Below are 13,536 nucleotides of genomic sequence, written 5' to 3'. Positions count from 1 at the left end.
ATCCATTAGAGCTCAAGGAAATGGCCTAAGACGAAATATAATGTAGAAAAAATAATTAGATAAATATATGCGAATATTAATACCCTTTCACTTGAATTTAACTGAGTCTTAATCAACTATATATTTCTCTTAAAAAATGTACAACATCCATTTATTACCCCTTCATGAGGTTGAGCAAATTACTTAAGATAAAATATAGTGAAGAATAACTAAAAAATACTATATAAGAATTTAAGTATCGTTTATATTTGCATTTTCTCGAGGAAATCCTAACGTTGTCTTTGCTTCTACCTTCTGGAATACACTTAAAGTTATTCAAACTCTTTAATGTTTTTTACTTATGGGAATACAAAATCTATCTATCTATCTATCTTGAGGCATTTGTGGTTCTTCGATTTTCTCAATAATATGGGGAGCTCTTAACTTTATCTTTGCTTCTTCCCTCTAGGATAAATTTTGGTTCATTTAGAAACACAAATCTAAATTGATACTTCGACTTCCTTTATAACTTAAGAAAATCCCTGCTTTGTCTTTGCGACCTCGCTTCGGGATAAGACTTAAGCAACTCATGACGAAATTTGTTCATGATTTCCATATATATAAATAACAAAATCCGATTTCCTTGACTTGTATAATTATCATTTTATAACAGATGCCAGAAAGTTCCCTTCACGCACAAAATATCATCAACCTTTTCCATCTATGTCTCCGCTAACTAGCCGCAAATTAAATTAACAATGTGTCGCTCAATCTTATTGCCATTTTTAAGCCGAATTATCCCCGCTCTCAGTAGGTGGTCACACACACACGCACACTTCCGAGAGCCCATACTGAGCCCCCTCCCCCTGCCCTTTTTGCTTTTGCTCATTTGTTGGCCAAATCCAATGCCACACCCCAGCTTCGATAGCCTGGCGGCAAATTAAGCGCAAGGCTAACGCTGACGTCGTCGCTTTTTGCCATCCTCCCCCGCCCTTGCTCCTGATCCCTGCTCCCGCTCCATTGCATACCCCCAGGCGTTATATGTAATTGCATTTTTTAGTTTTAATGGAGCGTACAGAACCCGGAACGGAACGGAATGGAATGGAACTGCGAGCTGTACAGCTCACTGCGAATGTAATTAATTTGTAACGTCTGATGACCAGCTTAATGGAAAATACAGCACAGCAGCAGCAAGGGCCGAGGGGACGGGGTTGAGTTTTGGGCAATGTCTTTCATTTGTTCGCCCGCTGCGTGCAGCTGACAGCGTGACAAAGTGACTAACCGACTCACCGACTGCAGCGACTGGCAGCTGAGATTTGCTTTTAATAGTTTTATAATTGTATTTGATATGATTTAGCAGAAAGCAAAAGGAGTATATACCCTTTGAGGGTAGTCGCTGCACGGCTGACGCTGGGCGTCTCAAAATTGTGTTTAATTGTTAATAAAGCTGAGACACTTTACTACATTATTTTATTTTAATTAAATATATTAAAAGTTTGAGCCATAGAACAAGTTGGCAGCAACAAAAAAGAAAGAGAGAAAAAAAGAAAAAAGAGAAGTTGCCAGCACTAAATAATCTAAGAAGTTGAATGTTGTTTTTAACTGGGTGACAGCACAAGAAAATCGGAGTTGGCAGCACTTTTCTAAACAAGTAGGCAGCACCAAAGAAGCACACGTATAAAGAGCACCGTAAGAGTTACTATTGAAAAATTGGTAACACCTTTCTTGCAAAATTGGCAGCACTTTTTTGAGCAGGTTGACAGCACTAAAAGAGCACTCAAATTAAGAGCACACGTACATTTTTTTTTAGTTGACAGCATCAAAAGGCAACACTGATGAGCACTGGCACTTTTTTTTTTAGTGGCAGCACAATTCTAACAATAGTTTTATTAACTACCATACATTTTCTAAATATTCTTTAGTCTCATTAAAAGTCTAAACATGTTGGCTACAGCAAAACATAATATAAGTAAGCCGCTTTTTTTCAAGCAATTTGACAGCACTAAAGAAAAGTTCAGAATTGGCATCACCAATAAGAGAAATTGGCAGCTTTCTCTGAGAATTTGAATGATGTTCCTTTAAACAGTTTGGCAGAACCAGAAGAACAAGTTCGCCATCTTGCTTTCCTTATACAAGCAAGATGGAAACACTTATCTCCAAGTAAAAGCATGTACTTGCTTTCTTTGCATGTAGAAGCCTAAGCAAGTTTTTTACTGAATAAATAATACCCTATATTTGACTACTTTTCCCAACTAATTCTCTATGCAAGTGCTGACCCAGGCACTTGCTTCAACTTTAATTACAAAACTCTCCAGTAATCCAGTTGGAAAACCAACCAGAGACCGACAAAAAAAAAAGAGAAGAGAAGAAGAGAACTCAAACTTAGGTCAACATCAAAGTTGTAAAAAGGGAGAAGAGCGAGCTAAATTTTGTGATTGTGATTGTGACAGTGGCTGCGACTGCTGTCTGCTCAGGTCGCCCATTTCCTGTCTGCTTTTGGGTAACACACACCGAACACACACAGACACACTCACCCACACAAACACACACACACACAGAGAGACGGCACACACATGTCTAACAATTTGTAAAAACAACACTCGACTTGAACTTTAAGTAAACAAGTAGCGAAAACTACATAAATGAGTTTGCTAAAAACTCGCAAACACACACGACAAAAAAAAAAGAGAGAGAGAAAAAATCCAAAAAGCCGCCGCCGCCGACTCAGTGTGAATGACACAGCACATAGTCGCTGTCAAGGGGGGCGTGCAGGGGGTTCCCTAAAGGTTCCATGTCCAGACACATTCACGTTCTCACACTAAAGTGTGCTGGACGACATGATGAGCGAAGGGCAGCGCACACTGGATTCTACTTTTATGCGGTGACACTTGTGGACCTCAGTCTCCCCTTCTGCCCCTCCTTGGCCCACAGCCATGCGCTAGCCACGCTCATGATATCAAAAAACTTTGCCGACAAACGGCACAAGCAAAAAAAAAGATAAGTTAAAACAAAAAAAAGGTACATAGAAAAAAGAGAGCAGTGATGAGGTGTGAAAAATAGCATGAGACTGTGCGACCAAAGTAATGTGTGTATCGAGGTGACAAATCAAGAGCTGATGAGAATTGACTCGCCAAGAAACTGGTTTTCAGCCTCTCCAGGTTCCAATTATTTGCGAGCATTTTCACGCAATAATTTGATTGATGTGCTGAATAATTACAAATGCTGCCTTTAAATATCTTCTTTCCCTACTTTTTTCTTACAGTCTTTAGTGGCACTTCTTATCAAACATCTAAAGCGGCTCCATACGCAGTCATTATTCAGGAGTTAACATAAAAGAGCTGCAAGGGGGGAAACACTTGGGTTTGAGGAACATTTCGTATACTCTTCAAAATTCCAATGTTTTCTCTTGATGAAAAGTCTTAAAATGTATAATAATGTATTTTTCTCATCCAAGTAGACTACCTAGCTACTATATCAATTAATGTTACCTTTCCACTTTGTTCCACTTTGCTAATATGTTTCGAATTTATTTTCATTCCATTTGTTCCAAGATTAATTATTTGTCTTTCATGCTATTTGACTGCATCGCAACAAAATAGCTTCATTTTGTTCCACATACACAAAACCTGTTCCATTTCCATTTAGTTACAAGAAAAAAAATTTTGAATAATACACTTCATTTCCATTTCAGTCCAAAACAAAACATTTTTTATAATGATCCACGCTAATACATCAATTATCAATAGAAATCAGCTTAATGTTCCGATTTCACTTTGTTTCAGAGCAACGTATTGCACACAGAAAGGCATTTAATTTATATATCTTTCCAATTTATAGCTAAATATTGTTCTCTCCTTCAGCAAAAACTAGAAAAACTTGTCACTCTTAAAAATCGACTGAAACTCTTGACCAATTCCATGGATCCCTTTGAAGAGCCAGTGTATAAGTAAATAAATATTCTTGCCTCATTACGATATCGCTTGAAACTCATCTAATGTGACTTTTGTCCACGCCGCAAGGCGCAACCGAGTGGAAAATGCGCGACGACGTTGACAACTCATGAGCGTCAAATTTGATCAAACCGACACGACAGCTGAGGGGCCATAATGGGTTAACATTTAAGCGTCGCGCCAATGGCTGGTTCGGTCCGGGTTAGTTCGTTGAATGCAAATTTGCACGTGTTTTGTGGAAATGCCTCGGAAATAATGTCGACGTCTATTAGGAACATGGTGCGTTAATGGGGCAATCACTGAACGGCAGTTGCGAACAGTGCAAAATTGCAAAGCACAATTCAAGTCCAGAGATTGTGAGATGAAAACGAGGAGGAAAAACGAGTTGAGAAGAATTGGAAATTAATAAAGTGATAAACATATGAATGGTTAAAGAATGTGGAGAAGAAAAACGTGAAAATTCTTGAGAAAAGAGACTTGTTTAACAGACGAAGAATTTCTAGAAATATATCTTTTGAATTTTAATAAAGTATCTCAAAATGTTGAGGAGAAACGCCAAAAAATTCCTTGAGATAAAAGACGAGAAAGAATTCAAGAAATATATCTTTGATATATTAAAAAGTATCTTAGAATTTTGAGGAGAAAAACCTGAAAATTCCTCAAGAATTGAATTTTAAGAAATCTATCTCTGGAATATTATACAAGTATCTCAGAATGTTGATGGGAAAACCCTGAAAAGTCTTTGAGAAAATACGATTTGATTATCAGACGAAGAATTTTTTTTTTTTAAAATATTTTAAATGTACCTTAGAGATACAATAGTAAATATAAGAATCAAATGTTTCTCTTAAATTCCTTTTATAATTTCTTTTATTTTCTTTTTATTTTTACCTTTAGAAACATTCTCCAAATCTCAACAGCTAACTATAATAAGCCCCTCATTTAAAGCGTATTTAACTAAACTATTCACACATAATAATTTATTTATAAGATGAAAATATGCCATGACTGACGTAATCGTCGCCGTGTATAAATCGACATAAACATAAACATTTCTCCGGCCGAAAGCATATTCTTTTCTACTCCATGATGAGGTCATGACAGTAGATTTTGTCAACAGTTAAACACTCTGGTAAACATGTGTCTGGCGACCAGGAGAAATGAATAGCCTTTTCTTTGTTTGAGCGGAGCCATTAGTATAATTTCCAAGCACACAATTTCTATGATAGATATTCATAAATTTTTATATTATTAATTAAATTAATCAAATACATATTAGCGGCACGCACAACGCCGGACCCGATTCTCGTTGGGTCAGACGAAACGAAGCAAATCGAATCAACTTTGGGCACTCATTAGAGTGCGGCCAAAACAAAGAGGGACGGAACAGAGGAGCAGAGGGGTGGAGTGGCAGAGGAGCAGGGAGGCTGGGGGAGCTGCGTCATTTATTAAATTGCCAATGATTTCTTTATTCGTTCAATGAACTTGCCACAATAAATGGCAAAAGGCAAATCAAATCAAAGCGATATTAATAATCGCCAATTAAAATGCTAATCGAAATAATAGTTGTTGGGCGACGGGGAACGTGCGGAATGAAACACGCATAAAAACTCTTGCGTCTGTGGCTTGGCGAAACCAAGACACAAAAAGAAAATTCAAGCCATGGAAAAACCAGAATTCCTCAGAAGAAAAAAAAACGTAGAAAAAGAAACAAAAATCTTGTTAGCTGACATCATTTAAAGAACTCGAGAGCCTCTAAAAAGACAACCAGTCCCAGAGATATACGAGCATTTGAATGTATTTATGGAGATCATGTCTAGAAAATGCCTGTTTGGCATTGCAAATCTCAGCGGAGCTGCCAACCAGGAAGCGAAAAAAAAAAATAAATAGAACCAACTTGTGGCAGTTGCAACTCCAGTTGGGAAGAGTTGCAAAGTTGCAAGCGAAACATTTAGTTGCCACAGTTGACAAAGGAGGTGAAAGTTGCGCATGGAGCTTGAAAAGAGCTTGAACCCAGACGGTTAGAGCCAAGAAAATGTAACATAGAAATGGAGCATTTTTATATATATAACGAATAGTTGGGGACAGCTTGTTTATATATAGAACAAATCTGGATGTATGATATATACTATAGAATAAATGAAACAATGCAGCGATAGAACTAGTTGTGAATTTTAAAATAATACTTGTCAATAGTTCAAATTCAAATCATAGGCAGAAATATTACGTTCATTCTTCACCATTTTATATCCAAAATAATTCACCCAAAAACTCTTTTATTCATTTGAGCGATTTGTTTACCCAGAATTCAATACAGAATTCATTTAATATTGGAAAAACATCTGGTCACTCTGGCATTAACTAGAGCTGCAAAATTGATTATTATCGATTGTAATTATTCAACTGGCAAAGTTTTGTGCTATTTCTTTCTCTTTTCTTTTCATCCAACTGCAAATGCAACTTGTTAAATTTTTTCATCCATTTTTTCTGCACTCATCGTATATGCAAATTGTTTGTTAGACACACAGCAAAAACAAAAAGAAAAATGAACAAGAGGAAGGAAAAGAAGAAGAAAAAAACTGGATTTGCTTCAAGAGCAAAAACTGTGCTACAAATGAGACACGAGAGAAATGGATGTTGTTATATTACTGTTAAATGCTGATACATAACGGTATTCTCTTAATGATGGCTAATAACTCGACAATGACAACAACAACAACAAGAACAACAACAAAAACAACAACAGAAACTACTTATAGGCCCCGAAGAATTTTGTAGGCATTTTCTCAATGGCCTGTTCAAAATAATTGGCCAGCAACAACAAAGCAACAAAAGAGAGGCGAACAAACTTTTGCCGCCGGACATGACAGAATAACAGCAACAACAACTACAACAAATGTAACACAATATAACAACAACAGCAACAAGTACAAGAACAATAGCAACAAGTTGGCAAAGACAGGAAGCCATAGGAAACATTGTCAGCTACACCCAACGTGACATCATCAAAATAATAAAATAGAAAGCCTGTGCAGTGTGCACGACTATGAGATACCCTATATGGGTGGGAAAAGCGACGAATAATTACATTTTCAAGCGCACTCGTAAAACTAGTGAAATATGCATATCAAAGAGTCAGAGAGTCAGAGTTAACGACTAAAATGACTAAAAAATACCCTGTATTTAATTAAAAATTAGCTAAAAAGCTGAGCTCTGAACATATAACGTGCAAATGATTTTAATTCATCAAAAAATACGCCAAGCCTAAAGAAGCTGCTCTGGAAAGACAGAAAAAACTAGATTTGCACGACTATGAGTTACCATGTGCTTGGCAAAATATAAACCAAAGGCCTTGATTGGGCAGAAAAGCTTAGAGAACGTGTAAGCTAGATTGTTATCCCGAATCAAAACCAATCAGAAGGCATTTCTGCATGACTATAGGATAACCCTGTTTGGTTAAAGCAAGCTAAGAAGCTGAATTGTACAGAAAAAACTGAATAAGTGTCTAGAGTAAACCAATATTGAAGGAACAATCAAAATACAAATGGGCACAACTATAAAACACCCAGTACTTAGAATATTTGATGTTCTTAAAACCATAAAAATGTGTTTTAAGGTGAACGTCTTATAGAGTGAAATTCACTACTTAAAAAGCACAAGCTGCATATAAATTTCAGTATACTCCATTAACAATTGGTTACAGGGTATTAACGACTATTCTACACATTTGTGAGGTAATCCGACGACTAGGCAGCGCGTTTGGCTTTCACGATTGCAATTAAAGGGCGTATGAGAAGACAGCGTAAAAGAGAGAGTGAGGAAGCGACCGAAGAGAGATAGAGAGAGAGTGTGTGTGAAAGAGACTTAAGCAAGCAACCAACTGGCCGGCAGATGCCAATGACCCAGGGGCGTAACTGATGATGACCATTACCAACGGCATTACCATTAACATTAGCCATTGCGATGATGATGAGGCGCAATAAAAGCGTTTAAAATAATGGTAAAAAGCCAAATGCTAACATAAACAACAATTAAAACTAAACGCAAATGCGTAACGAAACAACAACAGAGCGAGACGGGGCGACATCAAACAATGAGCTTGCAAAATAAAAAGAAAACAAAAAAAACTAAAATGTAAAACAACAACAAACTCAAGCTTTACGTGCGAGTAGATACACACAGAGACAAAGCACAAGACAATGACCCAGAGCAAAGAGAGCGGCAATAGCAACAACACTTGAAGAAAAGTCATTAGCATGAGCTTGAACTAGTTGCGCAGGCAACATGTTGACAGAGCGAGCGAGAGAGAGCGCGCTCGTGATCACTGCCTAGGCCAAGGTCAGGTTGGCAACATGTTGACAACATGCACTTACATGTGCGTATAGCGTGAGATGTTGCAATTGCTCATGTTGCCAACGAAACTGCAAATGTTGCGTGTCGCTCGCTCGCTGCCAGCTTCTCCTCCCGTGCTGCTGCTGCTGTTGCTGTGTGGGAAACAAGCTGCCAAGAGCCACAAACTGCATTTGCTGCTGTTGCTGTACAGGTCAAAAGTTGTGCACGCAACATGCATACATACATGTTGACGTGACCAGGTAGACATGTTGCCCGGAAAACCACTTGAAATTAAAGGTCAGCCTGAGGTAGGCATCCAATCAACAACGGCATGCTCGTAACTTTATAATCGTTTTCAACACACTTTGCCACCCCTCCGCCCACTTTTATGCCTCTTTAACAGTGCCCCGCTGTTTCCTCTGCTGCTGCTGCTGCTTCTTTTGCTGCTCCTCTCCTTGGCAACATGAGCTCTAATAATCATGACTTGTTAATCTTTACGCTTCTGCCTTCACACTCGCTACCATCTGGCCAAAGCAGATTTGCTCAAACTCTCTCCCCTCCCTACCCAACCGTCTGCCTCTTCCTTCTCGTTTATCTGCTCCGCGTCACGTCTGGTAAGCTGCTTGCAGCGAAAATAAAAATAAGAAAAATAAGTGGAAGAAGCTGAGGCAGCGCAACAAGCTGGCATTTAACGGTGAATGTTCTGCTTCTTCTTTTTGAAAGCATCTTTTTCACGCATTATTATCATTATTATTATTATGATTATTACAGCCTTAGCTTCATCATCAGCATCATCATCATCGTGATGCAAGTGCAAAAAGCCATTGAACGTTTAGTTTTCACCTTTTGCCAGACAATTTCTTAAGCAGTTCCATCCCTGGAAAAACCCTTTTCCGCTCCATTTCAATTGCAACGGCATCTTTAAAGTTCAACTCAACATTTCTTGTGGTTATCCTTGGCAAAAACACTTTCATTGCGCCTTCGTCGCATTACTTTTTGTTACTTTTCAACCTTGGACAGACGTTTCCTTATCGCGGGTGTTGCCAGAAATGCGTCGCTTGCAGACGTTTTTCCTCCCCCCTACCCCTTGAATTCATTCTTTTTCCCCTACATTTTGCTGTTTAGTGACTTGGAAAACCGCATAAAATTTCGTGTTTCCTTTATTTTCATTTTTTTTTTTTGCTGTTTTCAATCTATTTTTTTGGCACCCAGCCAAGGTTAAGTAGGTCTGCAAAAAAAGTTGTGTGTGGGGCAAAGAGCTTAAGAAGCGTTATGCCAATTAAAGTTTATAAAAATATTTCAAATATTTCCAGGTTTGTTGTGAAGAAGTGTGTGAGGGAAAAATAAGTTCAAGAGTGAAAGAAAAATAAAAAAAAATTGATTTGTTTAATCCGCTATTGAATTAATCTTATAAATATGCTAGCTAGAATTAGTCGGTATTGCCCGGCGCAAGTCTTTACTTTCTAGGAAAAACAATTTTAATTCGTCAAATTTAGAACTCAGTTCTTCAGAAAGAACTGAAAAGCAGAGCGATGCGTTTGGATTTGTGGACAGTTTATGGATAATTTTTGTTCTACTTGTAATTTGTAATAATTAGCCCTGTTTCTCCGTATAAAACACACCACTTTTTTGTCTCTGAGGTTCTATTGAAATACGCAACTTCCCATGTTCCTACAGTCCGAGTTGTGTTTTTCGCCAGTTCGTATAGTCCAGGTTGTGTTTAAAATATATATATTATCTCTTTATTCCAACTATAGTAGTGATACACTCTTTCAAAAACAGTTTCTCGAAACCCTAAATTTTATTATTTTCCAAAATCAGTTTCTCGAAACCCTATTCAAATGCCTTGCTGCCCGCTTCTTTTTGTTTCTCTTATTATTTTATAATTCTCTTACCATATCTACAGAGTTTACCTCCAGCTGCACCTCAACTCCCCTTCTCATTCCAGCGTTATATCATTCCCCCTTCTTATTTTGCCAATCAGTTTCTTCATACATAATGATTTTTCTTCTTCTACTAGCTGGACTGCCATTCGCCATTATTGTCAAGGTCTTTGGTCTAGGCTTGTCTCTGGGAACTGGGAGCTGGGATCTGGGTTTATTCACTTTTATGGCATCCACCGATGCGACAGCTGAACGAATCGAAATGCAAGACCCCATAAAAATAAAAAATATGAAGCAAAAGAGAAAAAGACAGACAAATATTTTACTTTGAAAATGAAATTGAAAACGTTACGCATGCGTTTTCAATGGCTTTTCAGGGGTTACTCGGGCGAGGCGGCGGCGGGAAGGGGGAGAAGGGGGCTCGCTCAAAGCTATCGAATGACACAAAGCATAAAGGAGAAGGAAAAAAAATTGATGCCGCGAATGCGAGCGCTCCAAAGTAAAATGGAAAATTGCATTCACACAAAAGTGCAGCAGCTGGAAACGTGAGGTGAGGCAGCTGCCACACAATCCTACCTGCGTCCAACCTACCCCCCCCCCCGTAACCCCTCCCTTACCGACGCCCCTGCAACACCCACTCTGTAATGAAATGTGATCTGTGCGTAGTTTGTTTTTCTTTCACTATATTTCCGTTTTTCTTTTTTCTTTGACCAACTCGCGCGAGCCAATAAAAGTAGGAGCCAACGCAGCGGCCTCTGCCAGAAGCTGTCCAGCTTTAAAGGCATCCGAACGCCAGGATAATCGCCGCAGCAGAAGCAGCAGGACCAGGATAAGGCGTCATTCGCCATGTCCGCACGCATATCGATTGCCATATTGTGGCTCATTTGGGCCAGGCTAAAGACCGATGCAGCCGCGGTCAACAGCGGCGAAAGGTAAGCCACAAGTGACAACAGTCTCACAGTCGAGTGTACTGGAGTGTACTCGACTGCACCATGCTCTATTCACAGTGTGTAAAACGAACAAGGCAATCGCGAAGAGTTCTCTTGATTATTGGGCGAGTGACTCTCAAACTGTAGCTACATAGCGGGGACTCTCAAGATTCGAACCAGCTAGGTCTCAAATCGATTGCACATAACCAATATGCCCGTTTTTCACTTTGTGAATAGAGTATAAGGACGCTATTGTGCAAATAAATTGCTGTGTCTCTAAATCTTCTTGCCCAGGGTCCACATACGTCTGCACATGCCGGAGGTTGTGCGTCAGCATACGCATTTTCACAAGGTCTACAAGCACTTGCCACACCCACTGCCGCCCCCTCAGCAGCTGATGTCAGTGTCGGCGCCAATGGGCAAGCCGCATGTCTCGCTGCTAGGCTACACGACAACGGCGAGCGGCAGCGGGGGCATGGCGCCCAGTCTGAGGCAGCTAATGGCCACAGCTGCCACGCCCATGGCCATGCCGATGCCCATGCCCATGCCCATGCCCACGCTAACGCCAAACTATGGACCCGCACTCTTCGATAGCTACAATCATCAGCAGGCAGAGGCGGCAGCAGCGACGCCAGACACAGTAAAGCTTAGCAGCAGCGCCAGCAGCAGCAGCTCCACGCGGCAACAGCAGCAACTGCTGCAGCAGCTGTTCGCGGCGATTACAGCCGCGCAGAAGCAGCGCTTGGAGCAGCAACTGGAATTAGAGTCGGAGCAGGAGCAAGATCCTGCACCGGAACCGGAACTGGAGAATAACGAGCTGCTCAATGAGAACTTTATGGCTGCACTGCAGCGCGAATATCTGTCCAAATTTGGCGGCAGGCAGCGCAAACGCAAGAAGGTTAACTTTGTGAGCAAGCTGCGCGGCAAGCCGCAGCAGCAGCAGAGCAGCGAGGAGCAGTTCGATGAGTACCAGGAGCCGTACCTAGAATCAGCCAAAGCCTGGGCGGAACTCGGCGACAATCAGGATGAGAATGAAGATGACAGTGCGGCGGCATTTAGCGGGCAAAATAATGCGCTCAGTTCCGTGTCCAGTGTGGACGAGTTTCTCAATGATGTGGGTGGCAACGCCTTTGCGCCGCACTATGGCAGCATGTATAACGAGTATGGCAACACCGGGTACGCTGGCAGCACTGGCCACACTGGTCACACTGGTCACACTGTCTGGCAATCCGCGCCCAGCGCTTTCAGCAGTTATGCGCGACCCACAAAAGCCACGCCCACACATTTGAGAGCACTTCGACAGCGACGACCCAACGAAACGGGTTCGGGCATGGGCAGCACTGAAGCAAGTGCCGGAAAAGTGCGCTACATCAAGTTGACAACGCGCAAGAAACGCAAAAATCGCATCAAAGCGAAAAGATATCGCACTTAGACATAGGATATATAGACTATATATCATTATGAGAGGATATATAGAGATTATATATGATTATGATACGCAGCTGTCTAGTTATTAGCTGTTAGCATACTTTTTTGAGTCAATCTGCAGTTAAACTTCAACTCTTACGTTAGTATTAAATATTAACAATGTTATGTTTTGACCTTTTTGTAGTAAAGATTTGATGTAGATGTGAAATTAGTTTACTTTCAAATCACAGTTTGAGGTTAGTATTATTTTTGAAGCATTTCTCAACACTTCAAGAGGATGCAACTAAATAGATTCGCCAACTGCTTTTAGCGAGCAGCAAAAAGTAAGCTGGGCTTTGACCTGGTAAGCATTACACAGCGTTGCCAGTCAGTTGCCAAAAAAACATGCTTTTAGGCCAGAGTTGCCACCTATTTTGTGACCATAAACAGTTAAGGATTCATAAAGTTCTGTTAAGCATTTGTTTACTGTGTCTTGAGACATTGCAAAGCTTTGCCAACCGGTTGACATTTGGCAAAGTAGCTATTTTTAAGCGCAGAGTTGTCACCTAGACTGAAAAAGCAGTCTTTAACATTTAAGGTTTCAGTTAAATGGGTACAAATAAAAAATAAAATGAACTAGTTATTTTAAGCAAATAAAGTTGGGTAGCTTCTTAAGGAATCTTTTTTGTTATTTTTTATACCTTCCACAGTCTATAAATTTAACTTAACTACACAAATTTCTTACCCACACATATGGAGCTATTTTAGGGCTGTTTTTCCTTAGTTCACTATTAGCCATCTAAGCAATATCAATTTTCATTCGCAATCACTTACCTGTAAAGAGATAAAAGTTATAAAAGAAAAGTTAGTCAAATTAAATGGAGAATACTTCTAGAGCACAGCACTTAAATAATCATAGTAATTACGAGAAACAATTTCATGATGCCTTTTTCATCTAGTGTCTAGCCCCGAAATTGCTCATCCACAAACAAATAGCATATTATATTAGCACACAAAGCATTAAAGGGCCGAACCCTGCTACCCGGACCAGGGCAA

General features: G+C 39.9%; 2 protein-coding genes across 6 annotated transcripts in view; one reads left to right on the top strand and one right to left on the bottom strand.

Annotated features, from left to right (window-relative positions):
• The window catches only part of pum (pumilio), a 228,671-nt gene that overhangs the window by 131,774 nt on the left and 83,361 nt on the right, over positions 1–13,536 (bottom strand). The gene's annotated exons all lie outside the window — the stretch shown is intronic.
• On the top strand, positions 10,991–12,505 carry LOC135438179 (uncharacterized). The gene is made up of 2 exons (XM_064696400.1): positions 10,991–11,076; positions 11,368–12,505. Exons 1-2 carry the CDS (start codon positions 10,991–10,993, stop codon positions 12,503–12,505), a joined length of 1,224 nt encoding a protein of 407 aa, XP_064552470.1.

Source organism: Drosophila montana, unplaced genomic scaffold, assembly GCF_035044405.1.
Source record: "Drosophila montana isolate Dmon_TW-CO22-7 unplaced genomic scaffold, ASM3504440v1 contig_1505_1, whole genome shotgun sequence".
Classification (NCBI taxonomy): Eukaryota; Metazoa; Arthropoda; class Insecta; order Diptera; family Drosophilidae; genus Drosophila; species Drosophila montana.
Note: the sequence above shows the minus strand (reverse complement) of the source record. Positions and strands in the feature narration are given on the sequence as shown.

Bases quoted from the DNA above. Each gene is read 5' to 3' on its own strand.
- LOC135438179 (XM_064696400.1), top strand. From the start codon at position 10,991: ATGTCCGCACGCATATCGATTGCCATATTGTGGCTCATTTGGGCCAGG. The intron at 11,077-11,367 runs GTAAGCCACAAG...CTTCTTGCCCAG, and splicing joins GCGGTCAACAGCGGCGAAAG to GGTCCACATACGTCTGCACA.